This window comes from Acinonyx jubatus, chromosome A1 (assembly GCF_027475565.1).
Source record: "Acinonyx jubatus isolate Ajub_Pintada_27869175 chromosome A1, VMU_Ajub_asm_v1.0, whole genome shotgun sequence".
Taxonomy (NCBI): domain Eukaryota; kingdom Metazoa; phylum Chordata; class Mammalia; order Carnivora; family Felidae; genus Acinonyx; species Acinonyx jubatus.
The window spans coordinates 71,025,716-71,044,334 of record NC_069380.1 but is presented as its reverse complement, the minus strand read 5'-3'; the positions used below and the strand labels follow the sequence as shown (position 1 = coordinate 71,044,334).

The window sequence follows — 18,619 nt, the reverse complement described above, 5'->3', positions numbered from 1 at the left end:
CCTGCGTCTTACTCTCTGGAACTTGCTGTTTTCATATCCACCTCTCATTGTCACTCCCTTTCTCAAGTTGTGTTAGTCTGTTCCCTACTCAGTGTAAGCAAGCACAGATTCAGAAGACTGTAAATAAGCAAGTCAGCTCAACAATACCTAGGCGAGGGCAGGAGGGAAATTCTGATAACACAGCTAACTTTTGTAGAAACTGAGGAGTCCCCACCTGCACTAATGATGTCAAGCCAGGAGCAGGTAGGTTTAGTGATTAAATAAGCATTTTCTAGCACACTACATATGACACTAGAGTTTTGGAATAGTACTTCTTTTCTTTTCTTTTTTTAATATTTATTTATTTTTGAGAGAGAGACAGAGCGCAGGCAGGAGAGGGACAGAGAGAGAGGAAGACACAGAATTCAAAGCAGGCTCCAGGCTCTGAGCTGTTAGCGCAAAGCCCGATGCGGGGTTCGAACTCACCGAAGTGCAAGATCATGACCTGAGCTGAAGTCGGCCACTTAACCGACTGAGCCACTCAGCTGCCCCTGGAATAGTACTTCTTATTTACTGAGTAACTTTGTTAATATTTTAATACATTTTAATGATGTCCAGAGACTACTTTTTTATTATGAAAAATTATTTCTAAAATACATCTCAGAGTTGAATGATTACCTATTTATGGAAAAATTGATTGACGTATAACTCTTTAGAATCCATGTGTCTTTTTAAGTGAGGTATTTATATACACCTGAACTACACTTCAAGAAATCCAGTATATGAAAAAGTAAAGTTAAAAAGCAGAAAAATAGTAATTCGATTATTTTTATTATAAAAGAATTTTCCATGTAAAAAATCAATTTGCCATATGTTGAGTTCTCTAAGATATCCAGAATTCTCCCAGAACATTTAAAAATGGATTTTGTTAATACAAATTCAATCCCCCCGACACGTAAACTTTTCAGAAAAAATTGATGGCGTATACCTATTGAATGGTAATATCTGTTTGGGTATCAAGAAACATTTAAGGAGTCACTTATGAATTTCCCTCTTCATGGAGGTTTGTTGCCTGTAACAAAATATCATTTGTTTTTTTAATTTTTTTTTTCAACGTTTATTTATTTATTTGGGACAGAGAGAGACAGAGCATGAACGGGGGAGGGGCAGAGAGAGAGGGAGACACAGAATCGGAAACAGGCTCCAGGCTCCGAGCCATCAGCCCAGAGCCTGACGCAGGGCTCGAACTCACGGACCGCGAGATCGTGACCTGGCTGAAGTCGGACGCTTAACCGACTGCACCACCCAGGCGCCCCCAAAATATCATTTGTATTAAACTTTCACTGTGGTTTGATGCTGCCTAATTGCTGTGTGCAATATGGAGCTTACAGTTTAGCAAGAAATATAGACAGTAAGCAGTAACTGTTTTATGCTGTGGAGTACCAATGACAGAGGTACATGAAGAAATGATATCCAGCCTGACACCTGAAAAATTGGTATAATTTTGCTGCATATCCAGCACACAAAGATTGGATTGTCGTTAAAAGCACAGGGAAACATGGACCAATAATAATATTTGCAGGTGAATTTGTAACACAAGGATCGAACATTGAAGGAATCCCAACGAAGTGACTTCTGTCTGAAGTAGGAAGCAAGGTCTATGTCCAGCCTTATAACAAGATTATAAAATGGGAAGGTCATGGAGGAAAGAAAGAGGAAATGGATACTGTGGAGAATGCAAAAAAAAAGAAAAGTAAATTAAAGATACATCAATTGCAGTGCTGAAGACCCAGCTGAATTTTGAGGCTACAAATTCATAATGATGCCAATATAGACAGATGTTTCCCTTTTTAAGGTCTTGCATAAAGGGGAGAAAGGCAACACTCAGCCTGAGCTAGCTTTGGAATTTTTTCAGGCTGGTGGAACTGAGAGAGCCTGAAGGTATGGTTGTGATCATAGAGTGGGATCCAAGATTCAGGATTTCAGAATAATCCTGGAAAACTAAATACAAAATATGGAGTGTTATATGGATATGAGTGGCTCAAACATAATGATGGAGTTAAGGCAAGATGGCAGGGAGCTCTCAAACTAAGGTGTCGGCTGAATCTTCACAATGACATTGAAGTCATTCAGTGTGAGGCCAGTTCTTGGGGAAGGAGTGTAGGCAGGGCATGTAGAAGGGACTGATGGAGAAATTAATGGACAGCAGCCACAGGGAGAGTCAGGTGAGAGGACATCTTAACCTGTTGGAATACACCTCAAAGGAATGTTGAAGGGTAATGGATTGGGCATCTCTTCGTCATCCATATGCTATCCTACGTGGGCTGTATGGGATATTGGAGCATGAGCATCCTCTTCTGGAAAGGGCTGTGGAGAAAGCCATACATTTGTAACAGAACCAGCTGAGGCAAGGACATAGGAAGCAGATTCAGTGAATTCAGTGAAAGGGGATAAGAGAATGTAGAAGAAATTGCTTAACATAGAATGAGACCCAAAGGTTAATTAAAGGCTCTGGCTGGAGAGAGGTAGGAAGATAGGTGAGGTGGAAGAACTAGACAATAATCTTAGAACCAGAGGTTAAAAGGCTGATGACAAAACGCCTGGGAATCCGAACAGAAATGGCTACTGGTGATTGGGACTATGCTAATCATTCTGGAGTGAGTTGTATCTGCTGGTGAAGAAGTCCTGGATATTGGAGATTACATTAACATTTCTTGTGTAGCCCAGGGTTGGAACTTGGTCACTAAATCAGCCCCGTAGGATAAACACCTAGGCCATCCACTGGGAACATAGGAATAGAACAGAATCCTCTGGTAAATTTTACCTAATTTTTCCACATATAAATTTGATCTCTTCCCTAATGTATTTATGTGTGTTAGCTAATTTATGATCATGAAATGCCAACAAAATTTCAAATAATTTAATATAGAGTTCACTGATACTATTTAAGTGCATTGGGAGAGCCCAGGTCTAGTTGGTAAATCCTTGTCATTTGCTTTTTGTATACAGTATTAAAAAAATTTTTGTAATAAAAAAACCCAGCCGGGTAGGATTCTACAGCAGAATCTGTTTGTTATGTGTCTACAAATTGTTGCCCCCTTCCCAAACCACTGAAAATAAATTTGATTTTGGTAAACTAGGTAGTGGTGACTTAGTTCAGTTTAAAACCATGTGGACATTGCTTTATTCTTGAACTTGAAGCATTCAGAATTTGTTCCACTTCTACAGACTGATTTTGGGTATCTGAACTTCCCCAAAGCATGTTTGGCCTTTATTCAAATTGTAGTATCTCTTTTTATATCAGAAACCTCTACATGAATCAAAGTCATTTGTTTCAAACGAGTGTTCATAAGTTATTTTAATCAAAATTACTTTCTTTTTTAATAAAATACTCTCTTTTTTAAAAGTTTACAAGGACAGTTGGAGCTTTAAGTCCGGGTCAGCAAACTTTTTCTTGAAGAGCCAGACAGTAACCACTGTAGGCTTTTCAGGCCACACATTGTCTCAACTACTCAACTCTACCATTATTGTACAAAAGTGAGTGTGGGCTCAGAATGGTAGTGTTCTGAGAAAAACAAAACAAAACAAAACAAAACTGTATTTACAAAAATAATCAGTGGGCTCAGTCTTCATTTAAGCTATAGAAACGGACAGTATGTCAACTGACATCTTTATGTGTTAAATTTAAATATACTAACAACAATAATAGCTGCTATTTTCAGGGAGATTCTATTATGTTGCTGTTTTAAAGGAATTCATTATCCCATTTGATTCTTAAAATAGCTATAATAACAGAAATTCAAGTTTATGGACTTATAGTGATCCAGTATTTAAGGCAATAGCGTTATGTAATGTGTTGGAAAGTTTGTTTTTAAAATAGATCAGAAAAGGCCCTGAGCTTTCAGAGAAATAATTTCTCAAGTTCCCATATAATCCAGGATAATTTCCAAAATCCAAAATGAACCATTGTACCCATGAAAGTCAACTTGCAGTCTACAAAATATCTTTTAAGCATACATTAAGCTCCTCAGCTTCCATTCTATAGTTGGATACCAGTTTTGCTACTTAGGACCAGTTAGCCTAAGTTTAAAATTAGTTAAGAAATAGGAAAAAAGTCTCTTTCTTTGTTAGGCTATGTATAAACATAAAAAGGTAAATTTACTCTCTTCTGTAAGAGTTTTCATTTTTAATTCTGACCAAACACAATACATATTATACGTAAAATCACATTTTTATAATGAACGTAATTATATTTTAAATTGGATATTCTCATCAAGTAATAAAACTTGAACAATACTTTCCTCATTATGTAAAAATACATAAACATATCTGCGTATCCATTAGGCTGTACCATTAACAGAAATTTATCAGCACAATGTTATGCATAGAAGATTAACAATTTTAACAAAATTCCTCTCTTAAGAAAGTCACCAACTGATGGGAGAGCAAGCACAATGAAGTGAGCAGTGAAGTCTCTGTTGCATTTTTATTCAGGAGAGACGTTTGCCTTGTTTAGAACTCCGGGATATCTCTTCGGTTTTCTGTTTTCCTATGACAGCCGTGTGCTTGAAGTAGAAAGGCTTTTGTAAAGTGTGGAATCACACTTTCTAGAAAAGTAATTCTGTGTCCCTCTGAGGACATCTGGCTTTATGATATTTGTTAAAATGACATTAAATGAAAGAGCCATTTGTTTTAGTTCCAACAAAATCTGACACTCATATTTCAGCTCATTAATCACAAGAAATGACCAAATTAAGAAAGTAACTCATTGCCATAACAGCAGTTATGATTTCAGATTATCATGAAGTTTAATTTCCTTTTTGGAAAACTTCATTAAATAACTTTCTGCTGGCAATAACTTTTGTGGTCCTTTTTTCCAATGGACGTGGACAGTAAGTACCCTTTTAGGTGAAAAATGATATAATAATGACATTTTCTACTATTCAGTGACTTTTCAAAAGTTTGCTCTTTAATTATGTAGAATACTGAAAGAACACTGTAGACTAAGAGCAGGTGATTTACAGACACCTGTAGAATGATGCAAATAATCCTTTATTTTGGTGTTATTTAATCTGTATTTCATTTAGGAGAATAGGTTACCTGAATTGAATTTCTCATGATTTTTGTCCTATAATCTTCTTTTGTGACAAATTTGCCTTCATTTTCTCATAATATCCGTTATGTTTCTTTGAAAGTATGAAATAGAGACCACAACAGAAATCTTGGATGATATATTTCAAATATCTTTCCTATATGTGGGTGGTATCTCTACCATTTTATCATCTCAGACCTGTACGGTACCATCAGCTCATTTATAATTTGTCACCTATAAATGGTCATACATTATTCATCGAATTAAAAGGGCAAAATGATTTCTATTGTTGCATTTATATTATGCATGTCATTTTCCACATGGTTATTTTTCTCCTTAGCTTCAGAAATTTGGCAGTCATCTTCCTGTTTTACCTGCTAGTCTCACAAATCCAATTACAACTTCTTTTAGAAAACAAGCATTTTAAATTAATTTCTCCTACTTTTCACCCGAAAAAAATATTTCCTGGAAACAAATGTAATACTGTTTCTTAAAACAACTCTTTTAATTTTTAAATCTGAACTCCATTATTAGTAATATTCATGAGGACAAGAGGGTTTGTTACAGTACATATTAAATTCCATAAGTATTATTACAAAATGAAAATTTGGAGAAGTGATGGAATGTGATGGTTAAAGAACTCATATAACCCTCATTCCTGAAAATGTTAGTTAAACTCTGCCATGGTGACATCAAACCAGATATATCTATAGAGTATGCATTTCGACAGGGGTGAAAACACCTGTAAAGAGGTAAAAATTGGTTCTTAGAGAGGCCCAAAATTCTTAATTTTTCTATTTTAGAGCAGAGATAGGTACATGACATGTGTGTGTATATATATATGTATATATATATATATATGTGCATATATATTATATATATGTGTATATATATGTATATATATATGTATATATATATACATATATATATACATATCTTTGATATTAAAATTCCATATGGGGTGGTGATTGGGAAGAAAATATCTAAAATGACTCCTGGTTGGGGAGGAGGGGGTGATTAGAAAAAAAGATTGAAAAACACTGATTTAAAAAAATTATAAGGAGAAAGAAATATTTTGTTTTCTTCATGCATTATTTCCAAGTTGTTTCAAGTAATTTGACAAGAATGTTTATGGAGAGTTTATCGCACTCTTAACAAGTCTTACCTTCCCTCTTAAAAAAGAAGGTGAGTTTCAACTTGTAAGCACTCACACATTGTGTAATGTACTGCAAAGATGAGAGCCAGAGGAAGGGTCCCAGGGTGCCCTGTCCATGTGGGGGCTGCAGAGCGAGGCACCACAGCAACAGTGAGTGCACCCCCCAGCCAGGAATGGCAAACCCACCCTTCCATGGGTTGCAGTGCTGACTGCCTGGGATTTATAGAAAGTCCGAGACTGGACGCATTTCTAGATGATTCTTATGGGCAGTTCTTCCAAGTAGTTGGGTTCTGCAGAAAGCCCTTTTGTATGGCCAACAGCATGACCCTGGCAAGTTCCTCCCCTGTCCGGCTATTGTCAAGGCTCAGTTCACCAACACAAGCTTGTGCCATCCACTGAGAAGGGTTGCTATAGCTTTCCCCTGCCTCTGATACTACTAAACTGTTACATTCCTCTGAAGTGAAATCTTGGCACTAAACTCTCTAGCTTACACTAAAATAGCCAATGAGCATGTAAGCTAATTTAATTTTTCTAAACCCCTCTTTTGGTTCCTGACGTAGTTCTTCCCTATACCAGAATAACCCATAGTTACAAGTTACATATATTTTCATTTATCACATTTTTCACAAAAATTTACCACTTTGGTATTAGTGTTTTTCAGAACTAGAATGTTAGATTTTAATAATTAACAAATTATGTTAAAAATGAGGTATATTGATCCCATGAGTATTGAAATCAGGAACTTTAGTAGGAAAATTAGTGGGAATATAGTACTTACATATAATCACATAACAATTTGCTAAATCTTTTTCTAGTGGCTCTTAGTAGGTTTGAAAAGCATAAAAGTTTCCCCACTAAGCAAATAATAATCCAAATGGATCCGGGTGCATATTTAATTATGAATTATGATCTTTTAAAGAGATCATACCATCTGTCTTTTTGATAGCAAATGCAAAGTTACTAAAGTGATTGTGTTTATATATAATTTGATTATCTATTTGGACATATTTAAGGTATTTATTACTAGTTGCCTACTTTAAAAAAAAAACACTTTGATATGGATTTCATTCTTTCCTTTGGAATGAAACTCTGAAAATGCAGGTGAAGCTTAGAGATGGATGTGTGGGTGCCTGTCACTGCTCACTCTGCTAATACGACAGCCAGGTCAGGCTGCACGTTGGACCTTTAGGACACACATGGCTGTGTTTCAGTTTCTCCAGGGATCCCCCGAGTGTCTGGAAGACTTTTTCATATTGTTACAAGCCTGGGCTGGAAAAGACTCGTCCATTTATTAGGACTTATTTCAGAGATTTGGGTCCTCTGTTGCGTGGGCCTGACCCTGTGAAGAAGTTATACCTGCCCACTGTAGTCACTTGTAGTCCAGAGAGAGCCAGAAGAATGCCACTGACTTTGATGAGCCAGAAAAGGAGCCTTGCTAGAAGTTGTATTACTTCCAGGTAGAGGGGGTTTGAAATGGATTCCACCAGCCCATGAGAGTCCTGACATGGGGCAGCTCCCTCCTTGAATGCCCATCAGAGGGGCCATGGGTTGTTAAGTCACTTACCACAAAAACCGCAGTGCCCCCTACTACTCCTCATTTATCATTGCTCAGGAAAGCATAAAGGCCAAACAAAAAGCAAACATGTAGTCATGAACAAGCAAAGAAAAATTATTCTCATAAAAGGGACCCAGAAACTGAAGATGAAACTCAGAAATCCAAGATGAATCAGTACAAGAGTCTCCCAATCAAGTACAATTGATGGAAGACATAGCAGGGTTTTGTTTTGTTTTGTTTTTTAAATGTCTCAAGCACTGGCAATTGAGGCACAAAACAAATTTTCTGACACTTCGGCTAAGATTTTCAAAAAATGAACTGAAAAAAGGCATGGCTGATGTTGAGAAAGAATTATTTTTTTAATTTTTTAAATGTTTATTTATTTTTGAGAGAGAGAAACAGAATGTGAGCAGGAGGTGGGCAGAGAGAGAGGGAGACACAGAATCCAAAGCAGGCTCCAGGCTCTGACCTTTCAGCACAGAGCCTGACATGGGGCTTGAACCCATGAACCGTGAGATCATAACCTGAGCCAGAGCCTGATGCTCAACCAACTGAGCCACCCAGGTGCCCCAAAAAAGAATGATTTATACAGGAGATCAAGTGGGGGGGAGAACAATCAAGGAAATGGCAAAAATCATGAGGGGGAAAAAGCGAAAGAGACTAGACACTTCAATGTGACTAATATATTAGCCGCTGGAGGAAAAAGAGAATGGATAGAAGAAAAGCAATAATAAATGACATAGAAAAATGTTCCTCAATTGAGGAAAAGCATAAATCAGTAGACCAAAAAGAGTCACTAAATCTCAGGGTATGAAATGAAAAAAAAAAAAAAAAAAGATAACATTCCTAGACATACCCTGGTGACCTTCCTTGGTTGCAAACATTAGAAAAAAAAATTTTTAAGCCTCCGAACAAGCTTAAATAACATGTGAAAACAAGATAAATACACTGCATCAGATGATTCATCTATAATATTGGAACATAGAAGGCAGTGAAACAATATTTGTATAGACTGTTAAGAGGAAAGAATCTGTATGCAGCCAGAATTGCCATGTCCATGTTAAAAATGCATTTTGGATAGAGAAGGTTTAAGAGAGTATGCAACCTGTGATATTTATCTGAGCAAACTACTCCCAAGTATGCTAATCCCAAGTGTATCAGAGAAATAGAAAAGGAAAGGTAGATCAGAGAAGCTGACAAGGAAAGAAAAGAGGTAGGTATTAGATCCAAATGAAAGATGATTTTTAAAAAGATGCCAAATAAGAATTTTGAGGGAAAAAAAAATAATTATGGTTCAAGAAACTAGAAGTAAATGTGTAAACAATCTCAGCAAAAGCAGGATTTAGGAAGGGGCATGACACCCATGGAGCGTGGGGTGATAGAAGCATGCTATGAAATTTGTGGATGGGTGGGGGTGTGAGGGATGGGTGAGCAAGCAGATTTATGTGGGAGAGAGAGGAGCTTATAATTATTTCATATTAATGCGATAATAAAAAAGATAGATTGATTTCTGACAGTTGGGAATTGAACCGTGGGATTAGAAAAGCAGTGTAGAATGTCCAAATTAACAATGGGGAGAAAGAAATCAGCAACAGTTTGACCAGGTCAGAAAAGACAAGAAAAAGTTAAAAGATGAAATAGCAATGACTTACAAAAAAACTGGAAGAAGACCAAGTTTAATTTTGATACATTAAATGTGTACAGGTTGAATTTTCTTATCAAAAGACATAGAAAATCCAATAAAGCTTAAACACAAACTCAGATAGTATATTGATAATAGGAAACACATACAAGGTGGCCCTAAAAGGTGGCTGAGAATCATGTCTCTATGAAACAAGTAAAAGTGACATGTAAAATATTAAAACATTGTAAATGCTTAGCAGAACATGCAAAAGATTAAGGAATATTCTCAAGGCCAAAAACTTATGTGTGATTTGAGTGTGGAACATGAGATGGACACTAATGCCAGTGGCTACCCTCTAGGCATTTGCATATCCTTGTCACCTAAAACTTGCCATTTTAGAAGTGTAGAAGAAGAGGCTGTGAACATGAGGTGCCAGAACAGAGACCCCCCACATAACATAGGACACATGGAGTCTGTGCTTCAATGAAAAAAGGATAAAGTCCATCCTCAGAAGGATGTGATGAGGAAAACTTCAATCTTGACATTGACTCCAGATGGATAGAAAAAAGAATAAGCTTCACTGTAAATGAGTGAGCACAAGCCCGCCCTCACATGGAGTTGGAGTTCCCATGGATTGTACCTACTTTCAAAGATGAGATCATTCTTATTTTATTTAAGAAATTATCAATCATGCAAAAGATGGAAAACTCCACAGTAAGTCTGATAAAGCTACCATAAGCTTAACCAAATCCTGATAATGGTAAGGCAGGTAAAATTATAAACGAATTTCATATATAACAATAGCTACAAATATTATAAATAAAGTGTTATTCAATAAAGTCCAGCGGTTAGCATTACCATCTAAGATTTATTCCAGGAATACATAAATGGTCAACATCAAGGACTTGTGTGATATATCCCATTGCCTCAATGAATTAAAAGCTAAAATCCTGTAAGTAGAACAGGAAGTGAATGGAAGTCCTTAAACATGGTAGCAATTAATTACCAAAACCCACTGCAACCATTATATATGAATGCTGGAAAACTTTCTTTGAAAATAGAAGCACATTATAGATTCTTTTTGCCACTTCATTGGGTAGTGTATAACTGTACAGCTGTACCATTATAGCTAATGAATTAATGCAAACTCCAGAATAAGTCTTGAAAAACAAATCTTATCTTCATTTGCAGATAAAATGTACATATTTTTGTAAAATCCAGGAGATAATATTTAAAATATTAGAATTAATAGAAGAATCTAGTATGGCAGGTATAGAAAATCAATATAGATAAATCAGTATCTTTTTTCTCCACTGGAACAACTAGGTGGAAATGGTAAAAAAATAAAAAGTAAAAAAGGTAAAAAAAAACACATTTGAATTAGTTATTGGAATATTAAATTCATAGAAGTAAATTTCACAAGCAAACAATAACATCTTTGTGGGGGAAATTAAGAACACAGATTTATCAAAGAACACAGTCCAAATGAATAGAAAACAGTGTGTTCTTGGATATGAAGCCTCGATAGTAATCCTTCTGAAGTCCCTTTTTGTTTTAAAAGGTAAAGAAAAAATTTAAAAAGATAAATATAGATATATGTGACCATATACAATCTAAAGTGCTTGTAGAACTAATGCCACCAAAGTTAAAAATCAAACTAATGACTAGAGAAAAAATATTTGCAGTTCATATAGTGGGCAAAGATTAATGTCCTTAATATAGGCAACTCCAAAAACTGATAAGAAAGACAAAACACCACCATAGAAAATTGGCAAGGTTATGAACAGGAAAATTGTTTTAAAAAGAAAAATCCAAATGATCAATACATATATGAACAGATAAGCAAAGGTTTTATTAAGTTTGATTACATCTGGTGATTCTTCAGATTTAGGACAAGAAACCCTTTCCTACCTTGCTGGAAGGCAAAAGACTTACTATAGCATTTTAAAAATAATCCCTTAATATTTTCTAAAATATCAAATATGCAAACCTATCCTTTGCCCCAGCAATGCCAGCTTTGAGAATCTATTCATAGACATAAAAGCCCAATAAAATACTGGTATTGCATAAGGATAGTTAGTGCAGTCTTGTTTTAGAAGTAGCAAAGTGCTTAACCATTTTTCCTGATGATTCCTTATCAAGGAAGTACCACCCTTCAATAAATCAGTAAGGAAAATGTTGAATTAAGTAAACACTGAAGATTTCTGGGTAAGATGGCACAGTAGGAGGACCCTAGGCTCACCTGATCCCACAGATACAACTAGATAACACACACATCAGTGTAAATAATCCAGAAAACAACCTGAGGACTGGCAGAACAGAGTCCCCACAACTAAATGTAAAAAAGAGGCCATATTGAAGAGAGTAGGAAGGGTAGAGACATGGTCAAGAGCTAAATGACCTTGAGAACTGTCCATGGGAGGGAAGGATGCCTGGGCATGGAAAGCAAAGAGTAACAGACCCTCACACCAGGCATCCCAGGTACAGGGAGCCTGCATAGGAAGAGGAATCTTTGTAATTTGACTTTGGGAACCAGAGGGGCCTAATTTCAGTAATTCTTACAATCAGTAGGGTGTAAGGACTGAAACTTTAAAAGTCAATAGGCCCCACTCTGGGAGGGCCTGGAAGGCAATAGGAAAATGACTCCCTACCCTTAAAAGGACAACACAACAAACAGCCCCAGGGAGATACAGCATAGAAGCAGCAGTTTGAAAAACATCTGGGATTTATGGAAGGGACATTTGTTTACTAATCTCAGACCATGTGCTAGAGGGGCAGGGGTCTTTAGGAGACTTCAAGAACAAAAGAGCTGGCAGACACCAATTCCTTCCCCCACCCCCTAGCTTAGGCATTTGTATACCTGTGGGACAACACTCTCTACCTAATTTGTTAACAGTGTGCCCCACCCATGCTTCTTTTGTAGACCTGCCCCCTTCAATACACTCTTGACTGGAGCCCAACCAAAGCAGTGCCACAAGCCTGGCAGTATGTAAACAGCCCCAACAGGGGCCAGCACCACCCCAAGGTGACTCCTACCCTGGGGAGAGGGGAAGATAAGTACACACACCAGTCTGACTGTGGCACCAGCACTGGGTTAGGGGCAGACATCTTCTCTGACTGCTGGTCCTACCCATCAATGAAAACTTTACGGGGGACAAGACAGGGGAAGCACCCTACAGTTTGGTGCTACTGCATTTCTGGCAAAACCTGGTCTGACTCAACTCAAGTCCAAGGCGGCCCCAGCCCAGCCCACTAACAACACAGGGACCCAACCCTGCCCAAAACAGGCAAAAAGAGCAATTGGAGATGACTAGACTGAAGGCAAAAAAGACTCAGCCATAACACAAGGGCACACACAACATAATAGGAGATACCCTTGAAGCACCAAGTCCTGGTGAGCAGGGGACATTGCACAGCAGGGCACTACAGGAACTCTTCATGAGGCCACTACTTCCAAGAGAGATGTAGCTGACTTTCCTAACACATAGAAGCAGACCCAGAGAGTTAGACAAAATGAGGATTCAGAGGAATATGTTCCAAATGAAAGAACAGGACAAAATTACAGCAAGAGAGTTAAATGAAATGGAGATAAGTAATATGCCTAATAAAGAATTTATAGTCATAAAGATACTCACTAGAATTGAGAAAAGCATGGAAGACTTCAGTGAGGAGGTCCCTAACAAAGAGAAAGAAAACATAAAAAGAACCAATCAGAGATAACAAACTCAATAAATAAAGTTAAAAATACACTAAATGGAACAAGTAGACTAGAGGAAGCAGAAGAATGGATCAGCGACCTGAAAGACAGGAGTGTAAAGCAATCAAGCTGAACAGGAGAGAGAAAAAATAATAATAAATTAAAATAGACTTAGGGAACTCAATGACACCATCAAACATAATAACATTTGCATTATAAGGATCCCAGAAGAAGAGAGAGAAAGGGGGGCAGAAAATTTACTTGAAGAAAAAAATAGCTGAACATTTGGAGGAGGAAACAGAAATACAGATCCAGGAGGTAGAGAGCCCTAAACAAAATCAACCAAGGAGGTCCACATTAAGACACATAATAATTAAAATGGCAAAAAAGTAGTGACAAATAAAGAACTCTATAAAATCAGTGAAAGAAAACCATTACAAAGAAGGGAAACCACATAAGGATATCAGATGATTTTTCAGCAGAAACTTTTCAGCCAGAAGGGAGTGTCCTAATAGATTTAAAGTGCTGAAAGAAAAAACCTGTAGCCAAGAATACTATATCCAATAAACCTATCATTCAGAGTAGAAGGAAAGATAGAGTTTCCTAAACAAACAAAAATTAAAGGAATTAATGATCACTAAACCAGCTCTACAAGATATGTTAAAAAGGATTCTTTGAGTGAAAAATAAGACCCTAAGTAGGAGTAATAAAAGTAGGGAGAACAGGGGTGCCTGGGTGGGTGGCTCAGTCGTTGAGGTCCGACTTTAGCTCAGGTCATGCTCTCGCAGTTCATGAGTTCAAGCCCCACGTCAGGCTCTGTGTTAACAAAACAGCTCATAGCCTGGAGCCTGCTTCAGATTCTCTCTCTCTCTCTCTCTCTCTCTCTCTCTCTCTCTCTCTCTCCCCTTCCCCTGCTCATGATCTGCCTCTCTCTGTCTCTCAAAAATAAATAAATGTTAAAAACTTTTTAAAAAAATTAGGGAGAACAAAAGCAGTAAAATTAAGTTTATCTATACAAATTGGTCAAGGGATTCATAAAATAAAAGGATGTAAAGTATAACACCATACACATAAAAATGTGTAAGGGAGCAGAGTAAAGAATGGGTTCAAACTTAAGCAACCATCAACTTAATATAGACTGCTATGTGCATAAGATTTTAGATACAAACATAATGATAACCAAAAACCAAAAACCAGTAATAGCTATGTAAAAAATAAAGAGAAGGGAGTCCACATATGTCACTAAAGAAAGCCAGCAAACTGAGAGAAGATAGCAAGAGAAGAAAGGAACAGAGAATAACTACAAAAACAACCATAAGACAAGTCACAAAATGGCAGTAAGTACATATCTATCAATAATTACTTTGAATGTAAATAGACTAAATGTTCCAATCAAAAGACACAGGGTGACAGAATGGATAAAAAAGCAAGACCCATCTGTATGTTGCCTATAAGAGACTCATTTCAGACTTAAAGACGTATGGACGTTGAAAGTAAAGGGATGGAAAAGCATTTATCATGAAAATAGAAGTGAAAAGAAAGCTAGGGTAGCAGTACTTTTATCAGACAAAATAGACTTTAAAACAAAGACTATAACAAGAGACAAAGAAGGACACTATAGAATCATAAAGGGAATAATCCAACAAGAAGATATAACAATCGTAGATATTTATGTATCCAACATGGAAGCTATCCAACTTTCTGACACAATTGAGACTGTTGAAAAGAGACTGTATTTTTCCCACTGCATATTCTTGCCTCTTTTGTCATAGATTAGTTGACCATGTAATCATGGGTTTATTTCTGGGCTCTCTATTCTGTTCTGTTGATCTATGTGTTTATTTTTGTGCCAGTATGATGCTATCTTGATTACTGCCTCTTTGTAGTCTATCTTATAATCTGGGACTGTGATGCCTCCTATTTTTTTCTTTCTCAAGATTGCTTTGGCTATTCAGGATTTTTTGGGTTTCATAAAAATTTTAAGGTTGTTTGTTCTAGTTCTTATACTTCTTCCTTACCAATTTGGATGCCTTTTATTTCTTTTTCTTGCCTTATTGCTGTGGCTTGGACTTCCAGTACTATGTTGAATAAAAGTGGTGAGAGCAGACATCCTTGTTTTGTTCCTGATCTTAGGGGGAGACTTTCCACTTTTCAACTTTGGATATGATGTTAGCTGTAGGTTTTTCACATATGGCTTTATTATGTAATATGAGTAAGAAAAAAATCCCTTCTGATACTCTGTGTTGGCCAAGAATAAGAGAAGGGAGCTCTCCACTACTCCTATTTTCCAGTAAATATTCTGGTATCTTCTCAGAGGGTATGTTTGACTAATTCCAACACCCACTCTTGTGCTCTTTAATTATAAGTTAATTTTATATTACACACTTTCATTCCAGTTGCAAACTTTTTTATAAAATGAGTTTTTTTACCCATTGGACAAGTAAAGGAAAAATAACATGCTGTGTTTATGAGTACTTTTTATAATATTGGTATTAGTAATAGCAAATTCATAGAATTAATGTGATAGATTAAATGGTTATACTAATTTATTAATACAGTAATATGCATTGTTAATTTTCTTAATTAATATTCTAGGCATAAGTCATATTAATATATTAATTTATGTGTGCATATACACACACATAATGCTTGATATAGAATCCATGTTTCTTTGCTTGTTTATGTGGCCCAAAACATAAATTAGATCTATACTTTTTTATTTTAGTTTGATGATGCTTAGTAAGATGCAAGTCATTTTACAATATGCCATATGCATTATAGAAACTATCTTTAGAAAATATAAAGTATGGAAAATGCAGACTTTCTGTGTATACAGAATTTAATAAATGACGATGACTTTTAAATAATATCAGATAGTGAATAATAAAGAAATAATACCACTTAGAAACATTTAACATTTTAACACGTTTTACTGATTGCTTTAGATGTTTTTGGTCTTCTGTGTTCTAGTTGGTGTTTTTCAAAACCATTTTTTTTATAACATGTCATTCTAGATTGTTGTGGGCTTTTCATTTTATATAACAGCAGCTGAGATTTACACACTAACAAATGTATGAGGCATTTTGAAATAAATTACAGTTTTACGTTCCAATTTCCCTGTCTCTTTGTTCCTCCAGGTGGCTTTTACAGTACTTTTTGATTTGGAAGCACTTCTGAAGATATGGTGTTTGGGATTTACTGGATATATTAGCTCATCTCTCCACAAATTTGAGCTACTGCTAGTAATTGGAACTACTCTTCATGTATATCCAGATCTTTATCATTCTCAGTTCACATACTTTCAGGTAATATGAATAATGTCTATTTGTCAGTAGAATTTGTTTCTTTCCAGAGGAAATACCAGTTATGTAATAATAACTATACATAATTATATTAAATGGTTATATACAATTATTATATAATAAACACAAACTTGAGATAGGCCCAGCGACATCTTCAGTGCCAAAAATAGTGCATTCATAAATTATAACATTGTTTTTAAAACTTCTGAAAATTCACAGTGGAGATATTTTAGATGAAATTTTCTCCTAAGATGAAAAAAGATGCATTCCAACTTCACTGACTTTATTTATTAGAGATTCCAAAGCTGTTATTTTCAGAGCAGTTTTAACTTCAGCTGCCAGACTGCAACCTGAAACTCTATACTTCTGATACCTAGGGAAAGGACATGAAAATATAATTCACAGAAATGATAACAAATATCCTGTAAACACATGGGTTAAAAGCTAGGCCTCTAATAATCATTGCCAAACATACTGAAATCACAAAGGATATATGGTTCAAGCTTTCAGTACATCAACATCTTTGGACATAAGCCCTTTGTCATTTGTTGGGTTATATCCTTAGGCTTGGTTATAATAAGTGAGATGAGTAGGGCAAGAGATATATACATGTTTAAAACTCTTGGTACAAAATGTACTTCCCAATCATGCCTTTGTATGCTCTTGGGCACTGCTGTCTAGATTCACAAAATCAACATGAGTATTTAATATATATGTTTGATAATTATAGGAAATATGCTTGATAATGAAAACAACAAAATATCTTTTATAGACCTATTAAGTTAACCAAATTAAGAAAAATATTGGTCCTGGGGCACCTGGGTGGCTCAGTCAGTTGAGCTTCTGACTTTGGCTCAGGTCATGATCTCTCACTCTGTGAGTTCAAGCCCCGTGTTGGGCTCTGTGCTGACAGCTCAGAGCCTGAAGCCTGTTTCAGATTCTGTGTCTCCCTCTCTCTCTGACCCTCCCCCATTCATGCTCTGTCTCTCTCTGTCTCAAAAATAAATAAAAACATTTTAAAAATTTAAAAAAATATATTGGTCCCTATTTCAGCAAGGATACATATACAAAATATATTCATGGTTTTAAAATTTCTATACTTTCTCACAGATAATTTTTTAGTGAAAAGTTAGAAATAGAGTAATCTTTGAATCTAAAGATATTTATTTGAGAATTGTTTACGAGATTAAAAAAAATGAGAACTTTTAAAATGGTAAACATTTGAGGAATAGCTTAGCAAGTCATATGCGAATTTGACCACAAAAATAATGACAATGATGAATTTGTAATTACTCAGAGACATGATTAAAATAATATGTTTATATTTTATTTAAACACAAAGCAGTATAAAATTATATAACATATATATGTTATATGTATGTATATCTATAGCTATATATTTATATGTAAAATACCTATAAATGGAAAAATGACAGGAAAGAAATAAACCAAATTATTACAGATTATTAAGTCATTATGTCTAGTTTTTTTATATTAGTCAATTTTTCCCAAAATACCTAAAATTAGTGTGCAAGGTTCTAATAGTTTTATATATATATAGACATAGTCACATAGTACGCAACTCAGTGAGTTTGCAACTTACTTTTAGTTTATTTTTTGAGAGAGAGAGAGAGTAGGGGAGGGACAGAAAGAGAGGGAGAAAGCGAGAATCCTAAGCAGGCTCCACACTGTCAGCACAGAGCCCGATGTGGGCCTTGAACTCACAAACTGTGATTTCATGATCTGAGCTGAAATCAAGAGACGGAATGCTTAACCAACTGAGCCACCCAGGTGCCCCCAGTCTGCAACTTTAATGTTATCTTTGATTCTGGATTATAATCGATAACAGTTTAATTTATGTTAATGGTTAAGTGATTTTCATTTGTATCTCTCTCTGTTTGACCATGTTTATATTTCCCTAATGAAATAATTAAACACTGCCTGGATTGTTTTGTGGAGAAGCTTAAGTGTCACAAGGATTTTTGCACATTCACATATAAGAACTGACTGTCTTGAGCAGGTTGGCTCTTCGTGGGTCCACTTTGATCTCCCTTGTGGGTCCTCACATTTCTCATCTGACATGGCCTTTCCTCATCGTGTTGGCGGCCTGGCTTCCATTAGTGAATTTCACATTTTCGTATTTAAGTGAAGTCAACAGTTTAGTACAAAATGACTCCCTTTATAACATCAGTTATCTCTGAGAGCAATCATTGG

General features: G+C 36.0%; 1 protein-coding gene across 8 annotated transcripts in view; it reads left to right on the top strand.

Annotated features, from left to right (window-relative positions):
• The window catches only part of NALCN (sodium leak channel, non-selective), a 316,716-nt gene that overhangs the window by 138,104 nt on the left and 159,993 nt on the right, over nt 1–18,619 (top strand). For all 8 annotated transcript variants that reach the window (XM_053217644.1, XM_053217633.1, XM_027065180.2 and 5 more), the window contains one exon: nt 16,241–16,408. In XM_053217644.1, coding sequence (XP_053073619.1) covers nt 16,241–16,408 — 168 coding nt within the window. The remainder of the gene's footprint in view (nt 1–16,240; nt 16,409–18,619) is intronic.